The sequence below is a fragment of the Mirounga angustirostris genome, unplaced genomic scaffold (assembly GCF_029215605.1).
Source record: "Mirounga angustirostris isolate CCGP_5_RB_7025 unplaced genomic scaffold, mMirAng1.0.hap1 SCAF_12, whole genome shotgun sequence".
NCBI classification, from domain to species: domain Eukaryota; kingdom Metazoa; phylum Chordata; class Mammalia; order Carnivora; family Phocidae; genus Mirounga; species Mirounga angustirostris.
Window position 1 is genome coordinate 34,869,309 of NW_026991720.1, and position 25,306 is coordinate 34,894,614.

At 35.1% G+C, this 25,306-nt stretch overlaps 1 protein-coding gene across 1 annotated transcript in view; it reads right to left on the reverse strand.

Annotated features, from left to right (window-relative positions):
* Positions 1–25,306, reverse strand: part of FOXP2 (forkhead box P2) — a 547,142-nt gene that overhangs the window by 149,347 nt on the left and 372,489 nt on the right. Inside the window, exon 5 of the mRNA XM_045864381.3 lies at positions 3,599–3,688. Within this exon, the coding sequence (XP_045720337.1) occupies positions 3,599–3,688 (90 nt within the window). The remainder of the gene's footprint in view (positions 1–3,598; positions 3,689–25,306) is intronic.

Here is a 25,306-nt window from a genome sequence, read left to right on the forward strand (position 1 = left end):
TAATGTATTTTACAAAAAAGATTTAAAATTTATAGATTATGGAAGTGTGCATATGCATATGCAAATGTGTGTCTTTGTGTACACGCATGTGTGTTTTTAAAAAGAGTAAAAGAAATTCACTCTTTTTAATCTGGAAATTAGTTCCATGAAATTGAAAGCATTACTTATTCTCTTTGGTTAACTGTTCTTTTTATGGACCACTATGGGTATACCAACCAAGTCTAGGAAGTGCTAGGAGTAGATATTAATAAATATCACAAATCAAGATAAGAGACTGTCTTCAGCTGTTATAGTATGTTTTCTGGGATACATAGTAAGCATGTAAAGAAGAAACATCTGGTAATGCTTAGGTTGGTATCAGCTCCCATTTGCATCACAATCTTTATATATTATTAATCACTATGTCATTAATCAATGTACCTACTGATTGGACCTACTCAACAGGTGTTTCATGTAATGAATAGAAAATGTAAACATGTTTCAAATACATATATTCAGATACCTGTACATGAAAGTGAAATTACTACACAATCGGTACTCAAGCTTGTCAGATGTGATTTTTTTCCTTTCCATTTTGTATTAGATAGGCTAATATCTATGCATCTGTAGCACAAAACCCTGAAAAAATGTAAATGAGAAAGTAATAGTAGATAAATACTAGTCTGCTAGAAATAGACTCTCTACCATGTCACACTTCAAATCTGACTACCACTTCTCAATATTTAAAAGAAATCAGTTGAGTGTAACAAGACCTAATATTGTTCTTGTGACTTGAGCCATCAAAACAGATTTTTTAAAAATCTGTATTTTTTCAAACTTTATAAAATAGTTCTCCATCAAAACTATATTTTAAAATGAAAAACGAATACTCTCCTTTGGTCCTCTAAAAATGTGTGATGCCTGATAAAGCACAAACCACCATGATTTATTATCAAGCACAAAATACCTAGCCTTTGCAAGTGCAGATTTTGAAACATGTTCAATTATCTTTATGAATTTTAAGAGATAATCTGCACCAACTCTATTTTGAAAGATGGGTTAAACTCTTAGTTAAGCAGAAAAAGAACCAGACTGTAGAAAATCATAAAAGTTTTGAAGTGTTAATTTCATATTAAATGGTTAAAAATTTTAACAAAAATATTCAACCCTTTTCTTTAACATAAGTGGTAATAGTGCAACTCACAATAAGTAGCATTTGCAGATGCAAGGATAAGCATTACCTAATATCCTCACTTAACAACATATGTAAACTAGTATAAAATGCTATTAGGTTTTAAACACAATCCCAGTATGTTTACTGTTGCTAAACTTATCAAATACTATGTGTACTAAAACTTCAGGCTCACATTCTATTAACAGCAGTGTATTTTTTGGTGAACAGATAAGACTTCATTCATTATTTCTAAATTCTCATTCATAAAAACCAACTGTTCATTCCTATGACATTTTGGCATCTGCTTAAAATACAAAATAATAAAAAAATGCTACAGTTTTATAATTTATACAATGGAGATACATTCATATTGATATGCATCATAAAACACTAAATATAAGTGACACAAGAAAAGTCTTTGTAATAATGGTTAGCACCTGAAATTGTTAAAAGGTATTTAAATTACTTTCAATCACCCTTTCACAATAAAATAATAAAATTGAGGACTTCTGCTCAAAATTTTATTTATACAACACCTGGTACATGAGCAACAATTTCTGATTTTAGAGTCATTAATATTCCTACATTATATGTGTGTGTTTTCTATGAAAAATTATGGATATTTTAGTTAAACAAAGTATCAAATCTTGCCTTCCAATACAACAACAAAAGAAAGAAAGAAAGAAAGAAAGAAAGAAAGAAAGAAAGAAAGAAAGAAAGAAAGAAAGAAAGAAAGAAAGAAAAGGGAAAAAAAAACTAAAGCCCAGCCATTCTTTCCAGAGATGCCCTGGTAACCAGCAATAAAGAAACTTCTACTGGACTTAGCTTTGGGGAGGAAGGAACAACTACTTTGTCTATTTTGTCAAGAGATATGTTAAAACAGAATTAGGACAATATGTATGTAGTATTTTTCCAGTAGTCGAAACAATAAACTCCTACCTTTGGCTTACGCTGCCAGCATCTAAACCTCCTTTGCTATACCAACAACAGTGCAAAATTCCCACTCTGAAGCCACAGTGAGGGAAACATTTCATTTGCTATCTTCTGTGACTTCCATGTAAATTTTTCTCTGTCATGCAAATGTATGGAGAGGCTGTCTTGGAATAAGACAATTCAATGGAAAGACTCCAATCACTGGCATTACTTGGGGAGAGATGATGGTGAGGAAATTGTGTTGCCATAAAATTACTGACTAGTTTAAACAAAAGAGCGTGACATTTATTTAAAAAAAAATTAAAATGAATCTTCAACTCAGGCTGATTCAATACAACGTTTGCAATCATGGCAGACATTTGAACTTTAGACTACTGGAATACATCCCCTCTCCACAAGTCTTCCTTCTTCCCACCCACCTCCCACAAATGGGTTTGTTCCCAAGAATATATATTCTCATCTCAAATTTGTCTAGGGACCAAAAATTTAATCCAGTTTTTACATAATAAGTAGTTTCTGGACTGTGTAGATCAGTAGCCTGTAATTCTCTGTCATACATACTAAACTTCAGGAAGCCATCATATAAGACTTAGTTACTAATATCTGGGAGTACACCTGAAAATGAAAATAGACAGCTAGGCCATTAAAAAAATTCCAAGATTATTTTGGTAAAATAAAGCAACCAGAAAGATGCTTACTTTTTTTTCAAACTAAGCTTACCTTATTAGACATGTACATAGCACATGATTCAGGAAAAAGCATTGCTTATCTTTCAACAGAGCTGATAAACATTTTGAAAGATATTTTATGTAACCTCAGATTCTACCTTCCAAACATTTAATAACTACACCCTAAAAATGTTTCTTCCCCCCAAACAATGTCCTATGTACTCTGGGTAAGATTATATTAAAACAGTGGTTATATTATGTAACAAAAAGTTACTTTAAAGGACATACATACTATCAGTTTCACAGGACAAACATGGTGAATAAGGACAACAAACTCCAGAATGTGTTTTTATAACTGTAGCAACAGCAATAACTCCTTGGCAAACTCAAACAGTTTTTTTGGCAACCCTGGAGGTTTTCTGCATTTGTCACTTGGATACAACTGCGGAGGGTTGTCTAAAACTGCTTTGTCTCCTTCCATACCATCTTACTATGGCTTTGCTTTTAAGGAAGACATTTCACATTTTACTTTAACTTGTTTGTGAATAAAATTCTGTTACAATCCCACAAGGGAGTTTTATATAAAACTTCTTATGCCTACATATCCCAAATGTGGTTTCTATATAATTTTTGTAATAAGTGACCTTGTAGACTTTTGAAATCTATGGGAATAGAAATTTTGTTTCCCTTTCAAGAAGATAAAATGAGCTCTCTTTTTGAATTAAAATTACCGACATATGCAAATGTAAAAATTTTCTGAATGTACACAACTGGGTCTGCACATTTGTTATCATTATGAGCATCTTTTAAAATAAGATCCCAAGGACAAGAATGCTTTACTAACCTGCAGTGGTCTCTGTTTATCACTGCTCTTAGGAGACTTCAATCCACTTGTTTGCTGCTGTAAGAGAAGTTGTCTTGCTGCTTGGAGAGCCTAGAAGTAAAAAGGGAGCAATATCTAAATACTTTGCTGAAGGGTAAATTGATTATCAATAATTGATTATTCCTTGGTTAATAGTAAAAGGCTTCAATGTATGAGAACCCCTTTCCCATCCTCCTTTCTAGAGAGAATTATTAAAGATCTTCTTCTAATGTGATATAAAAATTCCACATATCACACATAATACAACTTTACTTAAAGTCATGGAGATACATGTAATCCTGCAGGAAATAAAGTTAATTTGTTTAAAGTGCTTAAAGAGGAAAAAATCATAAACTGCATCAATAACCTCATTTCCACAAGGAACTTGTCTTTGAGTGTTCAACTAAAATGCCCACTCCCTTTTAAATTATCATTCAATTTGCATTTTCATATTACAATTTTGAAGCAAAAGCAGTAGACTTCAAGTGTTACCGGAAGCTGTAATTAAATTTGACAAATCAACATCAGATTATCTTGAAAGTGAATTAATAAGGATTTTCACTAAAGATTAAAAACACTTTTTTTGTACTTACAATTCAAGGGGAAACCTCTCCTTTGACAAAATAAAGTGCAGTTTTAATGCCAAATAAAATTGAGTGGTTTTCATTTGCATTCTTAGCAAAATCAGAGAACAAAGAAATTACCACTCAACCAATCAGGTTTGTTTCTATGTGTGACAGAATACCAATCAAAATAGAAGATGTTTTCATCTATTTTTCTGTTTTGTTTTTTTTTCCCCATTCAGGAAAATAAAACTTAATATAAGAAATTATATTAAATTTCTTTTACAGGAGGAGGGACAGTTTGGTGAGTGTATTATATAAACATAAAAACGAGTCCCCTAAAAAATACATATTGAGATGTTTTAAAAGTAGCAGTGTAAATTGAGGGGAAAAAAAACTTTTTAAGAGCCTCTCCTTTGCAAACTCCTTTTTTCTCTCAATAGCTGAGTTCAATGAACACTAATGATGAAATTTTTCAACACATACAACTAAAATAAATCATTGCCCTACTCTGTTATTTGGTGCTTTAGAATACGAGGTAAATTCTTCATGATGGGAGGAATACCTTAGATCAATATTCTACTATGATAATTGAGATTCTAAGCTGATAAAAAAGTACAATTTTGATTGGAATCAATGATCTGGTTTTTAAGAGAGTTTCTAGTATCCATGACAACAGTTGCTTTGACAAGATGTGCATATGGCATTACACTGCCAGCCGGTGTGAACAATGTTTGAACTACTGCATTGAGATGCTGAGCAAACAGAAAAAGTTGCCACGTCTTAACCCTCAGGGAAGGCAGTCATCCCCTGATCAATTATGAAAAGACGGAGAGAGGGCTGCTACAGTCTGGCTCCAAGCAAGTTCTCTGAGAAGGCAGGCAGACATAGAAACCAAAGTAAACAAACTGAACGCACAGGCACCATCCCCTAACAACACTGATTTGTCTTCCCGGAGCAGGATCTGGCCCAGTTTGTAAAGCACACTTTTTACATTTGGAGACACACTCACTCATAGCAATCTTTTGTGTTTGTTTGTTTTTTTTTTCCCCAATTTTTCAAGTAATTCCAACCCTAAATGTTTCTAAGGATGGCACATTCCAGTGAACTCAGGCAATTTTATTATAAAGTTCACTTTGAAAAAAACACACAAAAGACCAAATAAAAAATTCCACAAATACTTGATTATCACCAAACTTAGTTTAAAATATTTCACTTAATATTCTAAATAATACAGCTTTCCTTTTTTAATCTGCAACCTATGAAATAACTCCAAATGACATTTTTTAAGTGGAAATTACTATAGTGTGACTTAGGCTGTATTGTGTCTATGTGAAACTCTCAAAGAAAAAAAAAAATCCGTCAACTACTTCCGCCTTAGATGCCAAAATCCACATCAATTTTGCCTGATTTTTTTCATAAGATTATTATTTCCCTTTGAGTTCATCAGTTTATTTTGTATAAATGGAGTCTTAGTTTATATTTAATTCTGTAGCTATTTATTATTCTTGAAGGAGTCTAATGAACACAGTTCTGAATCTTGAAATCATGCATGGCTGGGACTAACAGCACTCTTAGAAATCGTCTACTCTGATGTCCTCAGTTTAGCAAATGAGAATAATGAGGCCTAGAGTAATCAAGTGTTTTGTTCTAGGTCTCCTGCTTCCAGGCCAGAGTGCATTCCAGTGGGCCATACTGTCTCTGTCCCGTCAAAGAAACCATTAGATGGCAATGAATAAAACCCTAGTAAAAGAGAACATGTGGCACCATGATAAATTATTTTCACCTGTAAAGAGAGAATATTCATTTATCAAAACCTAAAAGAAAAACTACAACGTAATCTTTTCATGTTTGAATATGTAAGTGTTTGAACGGAACAACCACCACCGAATATATATTGTTTTTATGGCTAAGTGTTTTCTGCCGTCCTTGACTTGGGTTTCACCATATACTCTACCAATACCTGATGGAACTCTAAACTCTTGTAACCCTCTGATCATTTCACCAGTTATTACAAATAAACTAAAGAATTCTAGAGCTGGACATAAGCCTTACAGATTGTTTAGCTTAGCCTTCATACCCTATAGACAAGTGACTGAAGAACCAATAATATGACAATTACTTGATTAAAGTCCAAAGCAGTAGCACAGTTTGGTCAAAAGTTCAGGCTCTTGTCTCCCAAGCCTAGGACCCTATTCATTTCATCACCCTGCATGATGTTCATTCAGCCCAACCCAAACAAGTAACCCAGTGGAATATGTAACACCCAGTGGCTATAGAAAGACACTGGAAAATTAGATTAGAATTGCAGCTCACGAAAATCTCACTGGACAAAAGCATACATGTACACTGTTTTTAAAGGAGTAATAATTATAATGGAATATGACCAATGGCCGGTTAAACTTTTAAAGTACCTTGGTTTCCGTATACACTTAGAGTTATCTTCAAAATAATCCAGGATCATCATTCAATACAAATTCTTATGAAAAAGGACCACTTGCCTATCTCAACATTCTTTTAGTAGCAGTAGAGACTGCTATAGTAAACATAAGAGGTGGGAGAACAAAAAGAACTCCAAGAGATCAGGATGATTTAAAACTCATAAGCAGGAATCTTTGGCAGTTTGCATTCTCATGGCAGGCATCGCATGACATTTTTATTCCCAGTATTCTGGATATCACTTTAGGACTGCATTTCAATAAACAATTGCTCAGAGACATTTAGTTCATCTTTGTAATTTATTATTGTAGCGACACAAAAGATGAAAGATTATGAGATAAAATACTTTCATCAATATAAGGTGTTAGGTGTCAAATTACATAAAATACTAATTTGAAAATCACTTGCCCACTTCAGTTGGTAAATAGAAAAGATAAATTCCAGGACTAGGCATTAAGTTCTACGAGCTGTTTAGGTATTTATATGATTAGCCTCTGCCAAAACAAAAACAAAACTTAGAACAAAAGGCAAGAGATGTTTACAAAATCTCCTTTAATAATGACTGAGTGTGATTCTAGTGAACAACAAGAAAGAGGTTTCTAAGGCAGCCAAGCCATATCTAGTTTCCAAAAACACATTTGTTTTGAATTAAGAGTGCACTTTACTTAATGAAATTATCTAATTTTAGTAAAGCTAAAAAAAAACTAAGGACATTTTAAAAATTGGTATCAGATTAAATTAAAATATCTTGAAAAGATGACTAAAAATCTTTCTAATAGATTAAAGATATACTTTGTGTTAGGCTGCCGAAGTGTGGGTATGCACAAGTTTTTCAGAATTCAGTGCATCTTGCTCTAAAAAATGTGCTACATTTTATGTTAACTAACTGGAATTTAAATAAAAACTTAAAAAATAATCATTGAAAACACCATTCCTAATTGTTACTGTTTAATTTCAAATAAATTAAAATTCTGTAAGAAAAAGTCCAAGCATATCACCTTTCCACAACTGTAATAACTTTGATACCTATGAATCTCATATACAGAGAATAACTCTAGTGAGGAGGTCATTATGAGAATTAAGAGTAAAAAAGCTTTGTAACCTGTCAGATCAATACTGTTTTCTTATGAAGAACACTGAAAACTTTCACCAGGAGTAAAATTGTTTGAGAATAGCTTAGAAACATCCAGTGAAACAAAAAAATGTTGAGTATCCTAAGGTTTATAAATAACTTCTTTTTTTTCAAAGCAAATATATGTATATTTTGGGAGAAAACAGACATCACTCATATCTCTCCCCGTAAAAATAGGAATGCTTAACCTATCAGCCTGTTGCATTTGAGACATTAAAATGAAAAATGACATCTACACCCATTAATATCTTCGATGTATAAACAGCACAGCATGACACATTCTTGAGAGCTGAAGGCTACAAAATCTCTCTGAAACATAAATAACAAAGCACTCAGAAGCATATTTGATGTTGATATTCATCTCTGAGAAAAACACTGCTGCCTAGGCTTCTTATGAAAATAGATGCAGCCCAAATGGATCTCCTGTAATTGGTTTCAGATAGCGAGGTCAGAAGAAATATGATACAAGAAACGATTATGCGGAACAGGCAAAACAAGAATGTTTACACAGGCACTCCCTAGTTATACTGACAAGGGGTGTATACTTTGCAGATAACCAGAACTAAAAAGAAAAAAAATTGCCAGCAGGACATTCAAAATTTTGCTCCTCATACTCACATGTTTTAATCTTTAACTTATGATGCCTTTAACATGTTACTTTGAATACTGAACGTAAAATAAGTTTTCAAACAGAATTTCATTGTCTAATTATTTTCACAAGTGTGGTTGATAAAAAGCATATTCGGATCCTTCCACAAAGGACATGAATTCCTATTCTGTTCAGCCTTTCCTTGCATTATGTTCCCACTAAAGAGAATATACTGATAAATGTAATCTGAAGTCTCATAATGCTATTTAATAGAAGAAAATTAATCATCTAATTGTCATATCCTATTTTCAAACGGCAATCTATCAGAGTGAAATTATGCATCTGTAGCTATTGACCTTTCATTTTATCATGGCTGATCCATAATTAGACTAAGTTTGTTGGGAAAAAAAGCTAATTGGTAAAAAATGTTTTTTACAATAAGTGTTATTTTTGTTTTACAGTCTATCTTACATAAAGTTAAAGAATAAATGTGTGGATATATTGTGTTCGCAGTGTGGACTACTAGGGGAATCAAGCTGAGAAGCTCTTTTATTTCATGGTACTATAATAAGAGTCAGTAATTAATTATAAAGCATCCTATTTACCAATCAAATGTCAGGCTGTTCTGGCTCACATTCATGACGGAGATCCAAAGGAGAGGCAGTGGAGGTACTGAATATGTGATGGAATGGATTCTTAAGTCATCCTCAGAAACTCTAACCAAACCCTCAAGGGTCAGACCCAAACCCAATACTCAGTATCTTCCAGGATGGCTCCAAACTCCCAAATAAGCTCAGAGACCCTGCTGTAAAAGAAACCTGTGAATTAGTGCTAACTAATGGCTAAGACGGGTTTTGTTTTTTCAGGTCTGGAATCAGACACTCAGTTTAATGGGATGAATACCTTCTCCTCCCTAGAGCTGGGATTCCACAGGCTACAGTAAATAATACTAAGCAGCCTGGTATTCATATTTCTATTTTCTTTATTATTCTACTGCTAATAATAATGAATTGCTAATGGAACCCATAAAGAACATTAATACAATCTATACCAATACTAAATACAATTCCTGCTCACAAATTAAGGAAATCTGTCGAACTTCAAAAGTCCCAAGTATGAAAGGTAAAAAGGAATTGGAACTAATTTTATTAAAATTATGAAAACTAAGATTTTTACAATACTTCTTTATTATGGGACGTGTTCCAGGAACTACAATGGTTTATGTGCATTCTCTCAGTCATTTCTCTTTCTGCTATAAAATATGTTATTACTTTTCCAAACATACTTTGGGTTTACTTTTTATTTCTCACATACCTACAGTTGCTTTTTTTCCCTCATTATGAGGCCAATACCATCTTTAGTTTGGATATGGACTGAAGACCTATTACTGCTACACTGTTATAATGTCAACTGGCACACTAGATACTAAATGAAAATACATGCTGCTAAATTATAGTATAATATCTGAAAGTAAACTATTATTTGAATCCTGTATTCTGGATTTCCTCCTCAATTTAACAATAATAAAACTACAAAAGAGCTAGAATTTGGGAGTGTTTGCAAGAATAAAATACATCAAAAATTACTTGCCATTAAAAATTTTTTTGCAACTATGTTTAATGTACCAAACAAAGAACTAAGCATTACACACTTGTGGCAGTAGGAGGTGGGTGATGTGACATTGTTTTTACCTTCAAAGAGCTTTGTGTCTAATAAGAAACATTTGGTGTAAAGTCAAAAGGTCATAAAAAGTGTTTTTAAAACATTTCAGTGGTTCATAAGTTGAAGAAATTATTTTCAGTTGGGAAGCTTAGATAAATTTTTATGGGGATGCAAAACTGGGATGAACTTATATGACAGTTCATCTTGAAAAGGTGACAGAACATGGCCACACCAAGGAGAGGCAAAGAATATGTGAGATCATACACAGTGAAAAGAAACTAACTAATCTTGAATAAAGCATGTGCTTAGCTTAGGAGCTAGTTAAACATCATGGGAAGGTGGGTTGGAGCTAATTAATGGACATAACTAAACACTCAATGGCAAAAAGTCTTCATATTATTTAGAAGATAAAGGCAGATGTTGCTAAATCTGCAAATGCTGAAATAAGTCTGACCCCGCGACAATATTGAGGTCCTGAACCTACCTAGGTTCAAAGTGACCGGGCTGAAAACAGGTTCCCCAAAGTAAGATTAGACAGCATTTAGGACAAAGGGAAAGTACTAGATTGCTGGTAAAGAGTAAAGAGAGGGAAGACCCAGACTTAGGGAATATCTACATTTTGTTTAGAGATGAGATAGCAAAAAGAAAGACAATGCACAGTCACAGAAGTTGAAAGACTTCTGGAGAATGTTTAACATAGAATAACCATGTGACTCAGTAATTCCACTTCTAGGTATATACCCAAGAGAAATGAAGACATATGTCTATACAAACAGTTAAACATGAATATGCATAGCAGCTTTATTCTTAATAACCAAAAGGTGGAAACAACCCACATGCCCATCAACTGATGAATGGATAAACAAAATGTGGTCCATCCATATATTACTCAGCCATAAAAGGGAGTGAAGTATTGATAGATTCCATAACATGGATGAACCTTGAGAACATTACGTTAAGTGGAAAAAGTCAGTCACAAAGACCACATATTGTATAAATCATTTATATGAAATGTTCGGAATAGGCAAAACCGTAGAGACAAAATTGATTAGTGGTTGCCAGGGGCTAGAGGGAGGAGATAAAATGCAGTGACTGCTAATGAGTATGGGGTTTCTTTTTAGGGGGTGTGTGAAAATATTCGGGAATCAGATAGTGGTAATAGTTGCACAACCTTGTGAATATACTAAAATCCACCGAAATATATAATTTAAAAGGATAAATTTTATGGTATATAAATTACATCTCATTAAAACATATATTTAAATAAAAGAATTATGATGTTAATTATATCTCAGTAAAACTGGGAAAAATAGAAAATAGCCAAAAAAAAAAAAAAAAAAGGAATTGTGAAGGGGGGAGAAGATGAATGGGTTCTCAAACCCCAAAACTCAAAGAGGCTAAGGATTAATGAAAGTTCTTGTTGATTTGATCATTTGCATGTGACCTATCAGACAGCAGTTCCCACAGAGTACTGAAATAGAAATTGGGCTGCAGGGAATTATAGGGGAAAACCATGGCCACGAGTGAAATCAATTCTTTTGATAAGTTCTGCGAAGACCAAAATAAAAGCAAAATATAGTTTGAGAGGCTATGTGTGTGTGTTTGTTTTAAAGACACTTTGCTAATAAGCTAAGAGGGAGCAACAGAAGCTGTAAGAGGTAAGAGAACTGAGAAAGTTACCGGAGGGGATGTCAAAGGGCTAAACCAAGGGGCAGGAGCAGGTGACAGCCTTGTAGGGAGAAGAATCACATCTTGCTCCCAGACAAGTTGAAGAGAAGGGAGGATAGGTGACTTTGCCAGGCAGAGGTAGGAAGAGGAGAGAGTTCACGGTGAACAGTCTCAATTAATTCAGACAATAAGAAAGTGCAGTTACCTACTGAGAAGGAGAGAAAGATTGGAATTGCTGAGGAAACAAAACTGAGGAAGCTTTTCTCTCACTGCTCTGGGAAATACAGCTAGGAGAGTAAAAACTGGCATTTAAAATGTTGTTGGAGTAGGAGATGTACTTCCACAGACATTGATGACATACAGATATATGGAGGTCTTCTGAAATGTTGCCTCCATAACTAAATAAAGAACTACTTACTTTTCCACTGTTCTAATTTGGGATCATCACTACTCAGAATCTTTTTCTACTTTTAACGTGGCCCAGGGGCCTGGCACCTCCAATTATATCAAGTAGAAGCTGAAGAGTCACTTACAATATGTTCTATGTTATTGTGCATTCTGAGGACTGGTTGTCTTTAGTTTTTAAAAGACAGCAAAATAAAATATATGTGTGATGCAGATAGTACTATAGCATAGCTGACTATTCAGAAGTTTCTCTTTGCAACTAGGAGAGAAAATATGATGTAATGGTACGGACTAGATTTCAGGAGACATTCTTTTGCCTTTTATTAGTTGATGAACTTGGACTACCTAATCACACTGAGCATTCATTTTCTCATCTGTCAGATGCAGTTAATAATAGTTACCAATAACTTTAGGAGAGTGGTGAAATCAGAGAGGATAATGTATTTGAAAGTATTTTAAAAGCTAAAGTATAAAGTAATATTATTTCAAGTGAAGACTTTTGAAATTATGTCATCCCTCCAGCGGATATCAGTTCTTCCACGTGTAAGTACTGGTCAGTTGAGACCCACTACTGATTTTTAGCTTTATAAAGATTGCTAAATAGGTATGTGCATTTTAACTAATAGGCCTGGCACATAGTAATTCCTGAAAGTTTACCTCAATATTTATTCAGTTCTCCTATTCAGTAGAAAAATGTCTCATTGGGTAGGAAAAATATCTTAACAGTTTCATGTCCTATCATATTTTGCAAAGTTGTATTTTAATCTCTGCTGAGACCGAAATGATTTTTATCTTTACAAATGAACTGGTGAGCTACACCCCTCCCCTCTCCCAGGTCCACTTCACCATTGCTATGGGATCACCTGCCCTCAAGGATCTTTTAATATGGCAGGAAAGATAAAAATATATTCGATATAACCACACTGCAATGCAGAAATGTGCTGCATGCCATTAAAAGGTACAAAAAGGCTATAGGGGTTCAGGAAAGACAAAAAGGGAAAACAAGAATTAATGCTTGGTCAGTGCTCATTATCTGCCAGCTATCATTCTAAATTCTCACACATACTATCTCATTTCATCCTTGAAACTCTCTCCTTTATTACAGAAGTGTAAACTGCAGCTCAGAGTAGTTAGGTTATATGTTCAAGCGGTTTCACATACCCTTGAAATGGTGTCAGAGATCTGAAGGACTAACTGGCTAACTGCGAAGCTAATGCCCTTTCTACAGGAGTAGTGAGGAAGAGTAGATCATTAAAGAGACTTTTATTTGATGGAAAGAATCTTTGGGCATAAGGAGGACAAGATGAATTCTGAGTCATTAACAACATTGCTGGTTATGTCAACTAGAACAACAAAGAATTCCAAGATCCCATTCATGTTGTTTTTCTTTTTCCTTCTTCTTCACGAGGAGAACTAGACATACAAGCTTACGTACTAAAGGCAATTCACTATCCTTAAAAGACCGTGCCTTTGAAGTTATTAACACTTGATTCATGTGGTAGTTCCAAACAAAAAACCAATATTAAAGATAAAAACATTTTAATAATCATCTTCTATCACAACCAGACACAAAACAGTATCATCTGCTAACAGGCATTAAGTAATCTGTACTATGTTCTGTTGAGTTTAGAAGTAGGGTTGCCAGACAAAATAGAGGATGCCCAGTTAAGTTTGAAATTATTTGTATTTTTACTTGCTAAATTTGGCAATCCTAGTCACAAAAGTCTTTCAGAATATGTTGCCAAGACATGGGGATTTTTTTAATACTGAGTTTTTCATTTAAAGGTAAATTCTTTTTTATTTTTTATTTTTGAGAGAGAGTGAGCATGTGTGGGAATGGTGGTGGGGGGGCAGGCAGAGGTAGAGGGAGAGAGAGAATGTTAAGCAGTCTCAAGCAGGCGCTCTGCTGGGCATGGGGCTCTATCTCACAACCCTGAGATCATGGCCTGAGCTGAAATCAAGAGTTGGATGCTTGACTGAGCCACCCAGGGACCCCTGAAGGAAAATTCTATTCCTTTCATCAGTGGAAATCTTTTTTCAGTCCTAGTGAGTAAATGATGTCATCTTAGCCATATTTTATAGGTGAGTCAGGGAGTGACTTGGGGGCTTGGTCTGCTTTCCTGTGAGAGAGAATGTTCATGTGAAAGGAGGAGGTAGACCACTCCAAAGGAAAAGTAAGTGCACCAGTTTTTGGAAAAGCCAGACCAAGAAAAGCAGAGGGGAAGTTTCTTTTAGAGTTCATATTCTTGCTTCCTGCAATTGAGACACAGATGAGAAAAATGTAAAACTCTGGCTATCACTCTCCCTTCAGCAAGGATGAGGCTCAGTAGCCAGGAACCCTGAGGCAAAGATTATGGCCCTGCTTGGCATGGAGGGGAGGAAATGCTACAGCAGATCTAAAGGAAAAGAGCCTTGAGGCAGAGAGCCTCTGCCTACTTAACCCAGAAGCTAACTAGGCCAATCCCAGAGGAGGAAGAGATAGTGAGAGCAAAACCACTTGAAAAGGGAGAGGCCTTGATTAGTTCAGGTGCAGACAGAGTGGGTTGCAAACCACTAAAGGAAAGCGCTTACAGAGAAAATTAGAGTGTTCTTAGAAACAAAATGACAGAGGGGCACCTGGAAGGCTCAGATGGTTAAACATCTGCCTTCGGCTCAGGTCATGATCCCAGGGCGCTGGGATCGAGCCCCATGTCCCGTTTCTGGCTCGGTGGGGAGCCTGCTTCTCCCTCTCCCTCTGCCTCTCCCCCTGCCTCTCCCCCTGCTCACACACACTCTCTCTCTCTCTCTGTATCTCTGTGTCTCAAATGAATAAAAAAAAAAAAAAAGAAACAAAATGACAGAGTGCCAAAGAGGCCTCAGAAATTCCAAGTTCTAATTCTAGCACCCTTCTGGGTTTCTAAATGATCTCATCCCCATCAATGATGAACTCTGAATACAAACATTCCTTCTTCCCAAGCAGTTTACAATTTACTAGTCTTTAGGGCAATCTAAAGGGCAAAACATAAACTCAGAAGAGAAGAAATGCTAGTCATTGACAACCAACTGCTGAATTAAGCACTGCATTATTCAAAAAATACTGATTGAATGAATGGAAGAAGGAATACATTTATAGTAAGATCATAGAATTTTGTGTTTTTAGGCTACGTAATTCACAGTGTAAATTATGAAGCACATGTATGCCTGTGTAATATAGTTTGAAGCAAATTCCCAAAGATTAGATTTTAGAGATCTTGGACAAACTCCCCTTAGAGAAAAATCCAGGGCATTTCCATTGTGTTCCAGCTATCACAGAGTTTAGGTTAGATTATCTTCAGCATATGAAGTGGCAAATTGTAGTAATTAAGTATAAGGTACATACAAGTGTTCTTTTGAATAAAATAAAATGTAAACTAATGGTGGTAATAAGCATCATCTTAATACATCAATAACTATGTTTCTAGGTAATTTTTTTGAAGTCTTCTGGGCTTTTGCCCTAAAAATCTTCTTAAGCTCTGAGTTTTTAAAATTTAACTCTATCAAAAAGGTTAAACTATTTTTCTGATTTAAAAATCATTTCTTATATTTAATTATCTGTAATATGACTCTTAGGAAAATATTTATATAAATAAAAAATTATAATAGCCACTTAGAAAATAGTGTCCCTGGGGAGAAATCAACAGTTTAAGAAGTAGAAGATAGGAGGGCCCAGAAAGGTTTTTTGTTTTTGGGAAATGTCTTGATAAAAAACGAAGTTCCCAAAGTTGACTATCCCTCTACTATTTCATTTTCACTCTTTAGCTTATTTCCTTTACCACAATGAGCCCTAAGACTAGGAAGGTTGGGAGAAAGAAAAAGTTTCTCCTTTCCTTGTCAGTTCTTCTACCAAATGTTGGTCGATGGCCCACTTATTTATTTAATCCCCCCCCCCAAATGCTTTATTGTTTCCATTTGGTCCATGGCTTGGGAGAGGACTCCAGGGTGGTTAAAAAGCTGCCTAGGGGCTGTAGGGAGAGGCTGAGGCACAAACCATGGCACCAAGACGAGGCCAGAAGGGGACCCTTAAAAGCTGTTGGGCTTCAGAGGCGCCTAGTCAAGCTTAAGGGTGAGCCTTTCTTTTCTTTTCTAATATTTTATTTATTTATTTATTTATTTATTTATTTATTTATGTTAATTTATTTATTCAGAGCGTGCACACTGGGGGAAGGGCAGAGGGAGAGGGAGAGAAAGAATCTTAAGCAGACTTCGCACTGAGCATGGAGCCTGATGTGGGGCTGACCTGAGCCCAAATCAAGAGTCCAGCGCTTAACTGACTGAGCCACCCAGGTGCCCCTGAGGGTGAGCCTTTTGAGGAGATACTTGCCCAGCCCAACATGGGGTGGCCCACTTTTTGAAGATACACATAAAATCCAACCCCAGGGAGCAAGTTTGTGCATCCTGCTTTAGCACAAGTGACTTTTTTATTAAAAAAAAACTCGAGTTATCTCATACTTCTATTTGTTAGGTGAATATGTTCATTTACCCTTAGTGTCTAGTACTGTAAGCTCCTTAAGGGCTAGACATGTTTCTAAAGAATCTTTATGTCCCCAAGAATGTACAACACAGTAGTCTGCACCTCGTGACTCAAAAGATACTTAACTGAAAAGTATGTTTTTTTAGACATTTCTAAACTTGTAGAACACACCAAGAATTTAGCTGATTCCAGATATTCGAGACGTAACTTGTACACCAACAGAAGAAACTTAGCATTCCCTCTAGGAGTAGTCACCATGCCTTGCACATGGTAGGTGCTCTCAGACATCTACACTGATGACTCTAGAAGATTCATTGGTGATCTACCATGACACTGAAATGAACACAGGTAAGACTTCTTTCCCTTTATAGAGTGATACTAAAATTTTTTATCCATGACTTTTCCAAAGTGTATTATCTCTTTCATTATTTTCTTAACAGTCACAATCCAAAAAATTACTACGGATTGTCAGAAAAGCTTTACCTCATTTTCTTCAGTTAGAGTCTTTCAATTATTTTAGGCATAGGCCTAGAAAAATAATCCATACATGTGGGCATCATTGTTATTAAGAATTTGTTTACATAAAAATGTATTTTTCACACTTTTTCAGATTCAGTTATGTACAAAATTACAGTTTTATTAAGACCTTTTTAATATTCCTAATGCCCAAGTATATACCAAAAAGGTACTCTATGTGAAAGAATAACTAATTTAGGCAAAGACAATACAGTTGTTTCGACTTAAAAATGAGAAAAATTCAAATTCACCAAAGCACACATTAGTTTCAATACTTAAAAAGCTCTTCTTCATTTAGCATAATTCCCTTCCAATAGATATTTTCACTTTTTCAATTTTTGCAATTATCAGTAACACTGCAATGAACTTCCTTATAATTCTGCCTTGCAATTATCTTTCAAAAGTTTAATTTTGGGGTCAAGCCATATTCCGATATTGCATTTTGGCACACATTACCATAATGCTTCCCCAGAATGGTTGTATCCATTTGCAATACCACCAGCGGATGAGACTGTTTTATGATACTCAACAACACTGTGCATTATCACTCCCTTTTAGTCTTTTTTAAAAACAGGCAAAAATGCTTTGTTTCAATTTGCTTTTCTTCCCTTATTAGAAATTGATGTTTTTAAAAAATACACATCTAGGAAATGTAGGTATTTTTGTATTCTCTCTTAAAATTAGTGGATTGGATGAGCCATTGTAGCAGATACCTCACTCATTCAACTGATATTTTCCCCCAGTTTTTTGAGCTATAACGGGACATACAGCACTGTGTCAGTTTAAGCTGTACAGCATAATGACTTGAATCATATATATTGTAAAATGATTATCACGATCAGCTTAGTTAACCTTTATTACCTCATATAGATACAAAAAAAGAAACAGTTTTTTCTCCTTCTGATGAGAACTCTTAGGATTTACTCTCGTCACAACTCTCAAACTGAAGGTTTGAACTTGTTGATACCTTCATCCAATTCTCCCACCCTGAGGCTCTGGTAACTGATCTCTTTTTTGAATTTGGTTGTTTTAATTTTTTTAGATTCCACATATAAGTGAGATCATACAATATCTGTCTGACTTACTCCACTTAGCATAATGTCCTCAAGGTTCATCCATGTTGTTGCAAATGGCAGGATTTCCTTCCTTTTTAAAAAAAAATAAATAAATAATGGCTAAATCATGTTCATTTTCAACTAACATTTTTAAAGCCCTTAGTCTTTGTTAGATACTAGAGATGTAAACGTGGGCAAGACAGGCAATGTTCCTGTCCTCTCAGAGTTTGCAATTTAATCACTAACTAGGAAACAATTACCTGATAGTGTTGCTTTTAACCTTTTTTTTTTTTCCATTATGTTGCATTATGACAGAGGTCACTAAACTTTGTTGGTTATGTTCTGCCTTTAAAACTAATTATCCACAGTATGACACATGATAATAGTGTGAGGAAGAATTCTTCATTAAAAAATATAAGAATTCTACATAGGGTGAACTCCATGTGGCTGGTAATTAAGAAGGAGGATTATATTTTGAATTATAAAAAGGTAATATCATTGTATTCTAGAAGCAGTCTGTGTGTGTGTGTGTGTGTGTGTGTGTGTGTGTGTAAGGTGCGAGACAAAACTTTTAAAAAGCAAATAACCCATAAGATTGATAAGGACCTAGTTACCTTATCCTGTGACAGGGAGTGTGCTAATTTCTTTCTAAAGTCGTTTCCGTTTTTTAACATACAAAGCTTCTGCCCAAAGGAATAATCGGGTTCACCATACATTTTTAAGAAAAATGCTTTCCGATTTAATGTTTCTCCTCTTTAAATTAATCATTTGGCTTGTAATCAGAAAGGAAGCATATGAAAGAATGCTTACTGAAAGATGGATAGTTAAACTGGAAATTAAAACTTTATTTCTGAGGGTCACACGGGGAAGATGCTTTGCAATCTTGGAGAAATCCCAATCGGCCTTTGCTCAAAATGGCACTCTTCTCCCAATGTCTCAAAAGATATTAAGCCTCTCATAGAAGGGGGGTTTTGTTGCCCCCCACAAAGGCTTCTTATGATTGCAGGATGATCTACTTAAGAACTGCGCACTTTCTCATGGAGGACACATTTTGGCACTCTCTTGTAATTACCTTCATTTACATAACTGGCACCTAACATGCCACTCAGCAGAGTGGAACAATAAGCCCTGCTTGCTCTGATCATCTTTATGTTGAAGTTAAGCCATTACACTGAATCCTGAGACATGCTATTGTGAAGTCCCCTGGCATTTCCACTGCTATCATTCGTCTGTTGTTATAGGAGAATGTTCACTGCCAGAATCCTCTGGCAGAAACTCAATTTCTGAGTCCAATACTAATTCATTACAAAGTCTGCAACAGCTGGGACACTGGTATACACAAATGAGGCATTCTGAAATTTGAGGACAAATCCAAAATACACACTCAGGACCTTCCTTGTGATTCCACAGCCATGGAAATAGCTGTAAAAAAAAAAAAAAAAAAAAAAAAAAGAGGATCCTGTCAACATCTCACCCTGCCAACATCAAATTAGACCCTTGCGATTTGAGCCTCTATGGTAGTCCCACCTCCCTGCTCTCCTTTTATTAAGAACTGTTTTAAAGGTCTCAGCTTTGTCATGTTTAATGTGCCTTGGAAACATGGGGCTGAGACATGCAACGTGGAGGATACTGGAAAGGACACCTTGAGCACACGCATCCAAAGGACAGCCACCATTCTGTGAAATAAAAACATGCTCCAAAGGTGACTTGGAGAATAGGCACGGGGGTAGAGCGGAAGCACAGAACAAAGTAGCAAGGGTGACAGTGATTGGAAACAGTGACAAAGAGCAATAGGATATCTTAAGATTCTTTTGTTTTTAATGGCTATTTAAGAATGATATCAAGTAACTAATGAAGTGATAAACGCTACCAAAATTCTCACTTCCTCACAATTTAATAGACTCTTTGGGTTAAAATGATGGTCCTGTTATATGCAACTCTTAGAAAGCTACCTTTATGACATTGTGGTATGTGTGTAACATTTCACGGCCATGCATCGTTTCTGCTAAGTTAGCCAATCAATTTCTATTTGAGAAAAAGATGTAAAAATAATTCATATCCAAGGAAAATGAAGACATTTAAATTTCACAAATTTCACTGAATATTATCTAATACATAGTTCATTTACAAATATTATGTGAAGCATTAATCCTTTGTATAAAAATTGAAATGATTATACTTCAAAATACATATTTAAATTTATTTTGTAATTCCATATACACTAGTATAAAAAGAAAAAACAATACATACAGACATACAAATACAATAGAGGTTTTTTCCATGGGTTGCCTGGAAGTGTTTTTAAAGTCCAGTAAAATGATAAAATTTATACGCAAGTGTGGCCACAACTCCACAAATATTTTCACATATTAGAAATAAATCCTAGCAATTTGAGCCTTATTTTGCTTTAAAATAGGAAATCATTTGTCATTCGCTATATGTCGTTTGTTGATGATCTATAAGAAAAGGTAATTTAACACTGAATATTTCCAATGAACATTTGAACAAGAAAACTCTATTAGATCAGATTCTAAAATTTAGGACTTTTTAGCTGGAATTTACCCTTAGAAGAAATGGTTTGCTCTGCAGATTTATATTTAAATTGGACTTCAGAAAGAATGAGAAAAATACTGAAAAACAAACCCTTCATACAAAAATTTTGTTATGAAAACTGCAAATCATGCTAAATTCTCATTTCAATTCACTAAGGACATCTATTATAATGGTTCCCTCCCCAGTTGGTCATCAGCATCACACAGGAGGCTATTTTATAAAGAGAAATTCTTGGGCTCCACTCCCAAAGATTCTCATTTAATTAGATTTGAGGTGGGAACTGAGAATGTCAATTTTTTAAAAGCTCCCTAAGTGATTCTGATGACTAGCCAAGTCTGAGGACTACTGCTCTACCAGGTAAAATTTTGATAACCTTAGTAATTGTAGTCATGTTTATTACTATTACTACCATTATTATTCATTATAATGATATCATAATGCATTATACAAGGCATGGGAAATGAGAAGACATCCCCTGACCATTGCTTGGTTCCACTGCCACTATATTTTACTCATTACTGACAGTACTAGGGCAGAATCAAACATTTTAAATCTAAAAAAAAAAAAAAAAAAAAGACTTGGAAAATGTTTCATTAAATCCCTTCATGCTGTACTATGGAAGTAGGCCTAGAGAAGTTAAGGAATTTACCAAAGTCACAAAGTTTTTGAATAGTATTAGACTCCAAGCATTCCAGGTTTTTCTTTTATTTTTCTCAGTATACCACCAATTTTAAAGGTATATACATAAAAATAAAATTAAGACTTTTATTTATTTTTTTAAAAGATTTTAATTATTTATTTGACAGAGAGAGAGAGAGAGAGAGAGAGGGAACACAAGCAGGGGGAGTGGGAGAGGGAGAAGCAGGCCTCCCGCCGAGCAGGAAGCCCGATGCAGGGCTTGATCCCAGGACCCTGGGATCATGACCTGAGCCAAAGGCAGACGCCTAACGACTGAGCCACCCAAGACTTTTAAATAATTCAGATTATCCTATACTCCCTTTAGTTCCCAGCAGACTACATTCCCTTCTTCAAAATCCTATTTCTTATCCACTCCACCCTCCCTGGAGAACCCTATCAGAAACCACTGGGAAAGCCTTGGCCTGCTCTCCTCATTCATGCTTTGAGAAACTTCTCCCTGTGCTTCCATGGGAATTGTTGCATGGAGCCACTTCTATCTGACTCCCCTATTGTCAGGTCCAGAGGGCATCAGAGATCTGGACTCAAGCAAAAGGATTCAGACTCTATTAGTATTATTTTAGTTACATTATGGTTAAAAAAGCTTTTGAGAGTTGGCGTGGGATCATATACAACATTGTTTCTATGGGAACATGAATTCCTGCTTCTAAACAACAGGCTCAGAAATGGCTGTGGTGCAACAAAACCTATTAGTAAGTTGGGGACAGCCTGTTAGTGCATCTTAGTTAATGAAAGCATTCATAAACACGCTTCTCTCATATTAAAGCCTGCGCCTTTCTGTTCACTTTGAAAAGGTCTTGCAATAATGCAAAAGCCCATAAACAGGCACCAGAACATGGTTTTAAACAAGTATGAAGCCAATGACGAATCATATTGAAAAAGACAAGAATACCCAAATTCAAACAAAATCTTAAACTCTTAAGTTATAATATATCAATTTCTAGCCAATAAATTAATAACAAATGTACAATTAGCATTTAACTGTAATTTATCCTGCTGGTTTACCATTTACATTTTGTTGTTGTATTTAAAGGTTTTTTTGTTGTTTTTTTTTTGTAGGGAGAGAAAGTAGTATTTTATGCTATACTACTGAAAATTACTGACAGGACTAATTATAAAAAATACAACATATGCAAAGCAAATGATTATGCACCATAAAATTTTAGCAATTAATCATAACCTCAGATTTATAGAAAAGGATAGTTTACTTTCATGAGAAAATAATGTAAGCAAAAGTTAGTTGGAAACACCACAGTGGAATATTCTTCTTTAAAGTTACTAATGCATTATGAATTTAATGTACCATTAGTAAGAACAAATTTTTATTTTGTAGCATAACTGTCTAGCCACCAACCCCTGAAGTTTAACTTCTCCTCTACTCCATTCCAGTACATGTCCTAAGCAAGTTGTCTGATAAATTCTCCTCTAAAGATCTGGCTGGTCTTTGGTTCTCCACTGAATTTATTCCTTCCTCCTCCTCCCTCCCCACATACTCATTGATGCAAAAGCTTTCTGTTGCAGGATTCTTTCTTTGATTCATATCTTTTTTCCTTGCACCAGCACACAACCAGTTTGTATCAAGAGACATAGAGAAATGTCAGTATGTATTTTTTAAAGTGCCCTTTATTCTGTCTTTATATCCATTTGGTTCAAAAGATTATACATTTGTCTACAGAAAGTCTTAACTTGAGGAAAAGTTTGAAATTAGAAAATCAACCTTGTAAGTTATGAATATGCAAAATGAGCACTTTCACAGAGGCAAAAATTAAGTCTGAACTATATTTTTGTTCCTATTTTCATTTGCCATCCAGTTCTAGCCCATTTCCTCTGCTTTTCTTTACCAAGCTTTAAACACTAAATAATTGGCATAGCCATACAGACACTACCTAGATGGAACAGATATTGGCCTTTATGAATTTAGTTATAAAAACAGAGTAACACATAGATGATAAAAATTGAAAACCCAGTGTCTTCACCAGTAACCAGTATTGTTTAATTGCATTGAGCTAAAAATTTTGGTTCATCTCATTCAGCAAGTCTCGTTGGAACACTTTTTCTTTTTTAAGGATTTTATTTATTTATTTATTTATTTATTTATTTATTTATTTAAAGAGAGTGAGAGAGAGAGAGTGTGAGGGCAAAGAGGGGAGGGGTAGAGAGAGAGGGACAAGCAGACTGTGCTCAGCGGGAAACCTGATACCCGGCTCTATCCCAGGACTCTGAGATCATGACCTGAGTGGAAATTAAGAGTTGGACGCTCAACCAACTGAGCTACCCAGGCACCCCTCACTAGAATGCTTTAAATGTGGAAGTTTCAAGTAGGACATAGAAACATGAATCTCACTTCTTATAAGCCATGAAAATGATGTGGACAAAAATGAGATGTGAGTTTCTCTTCCTCTGCTCATCTTTCGGATGTCAGCGTTTTCCAGTTCTCATCCATTTTTCCATTTCTTATCACTCTATCCACTCACTGCCACTTCTCAGCTTTATTTGCATGTCTACTATGTCCTAAAAATATCAAAGTGTTTAAGTCTGTGGATGTCTTCTCTTCTTCCCTTCCCTTTGATTCCCATCTTTCTCTTCTCTCATTCATCAGGTGCCCTTACTCAGATTCATGATTCTAAATACCATCTGTATGCTGACAACTCATAGATGTAGATCTCCAGTCCCTGTGTCTTCCATGAACTCAATGTGCACGTTTATTTGCCTTGATCATAACATTAGCCTCTGAAATAAGCATATGAAGTTCAACAATTCATCAACTGTTACATACATTAACAAGTATCCCCCGGAAAAAACTACCCCAACACAAAAAACAAATCAAAGCCAAATAAACCAACCAACCAACAAACAAAAAAACTTTTGTTCTTTCTCATTTCAACAATTTGGAGAAATCCTAAATGTTGCAATCATCCTTAATTCTTCTTTATCATCCCCCATATCAATCCATCAGCAAAATCTTTGGAATGCATCCAGACTTTGCAACCAGTCTAGTGCAAGCTCCCATCATTTCTTTCCTGCTCTATCTGGTTCCTCTATCTTCTCTTTAACCCTTTCCATATAATTTGCACATGGCAGCCAAGGCTGTTTGTCTAGCCTTGTAAAATTAAAACTTGATTATATCATTCTCTACTAAAAAGCTCTTTAATGACTCACATTTCTAAAACAGGATTAAAGGGTTAAAAGTGGGGGTAGGGTGGGGTCTTCTTACAGCTCCATCTCTCCCTAATTGTTATCCTTAAGGAGACTGCCTGGGTTCTAGAAGCCTTTCTTTCTGCACAGATATGCTATGTGACAACTAATCCAAAGCACTTAAAGGTTGCATACTATCATATGGCTAGACCATAAGTTCTATGAAGGTAAGTGAGGTTCATGTTAGCTTAATTCATCCATGTATCCTCAGTTTGTAGCTCATTGTATGTCACAGGTACTAACAGAGTGGCTAACTGAATGGCTAAACCTACACTTTTGGACTAGATGATCCCTCTGTCAGGAAAATCACTATTTCTTCTTGCCCTTCCTTCCTTTTGTAGATTTGTCAAACTCAACTTTCAGTATAAAGCTTGAATCTCACTTTCTTTGCCAAGTTTTCTGACCTTGCCAAGCAGAAAGAAGTTCTGTCTTGTTACTCCATAGTCCATCCACTATCTATCATATCTAAAACAACACTTTAACTATTTAACAAAAAATCCCTTCTTTTTAATTAATAATTTAATAAAATATGTGTGTGTGTACCAACAGTGAGAAATATGTCCTATTTAATCTTTAAAAAATAATTCTGACTATTTATTTACAACAGTTCCTGGCACATGGCAGGTACCTACTGCTTTGTTAGATGAATACAAAATGTTAACCTTTGCTCTTAGGAGAAATAATTAAGTTACATCCATTTCTGGGACAGAGCCATCTAGTTGTGTACT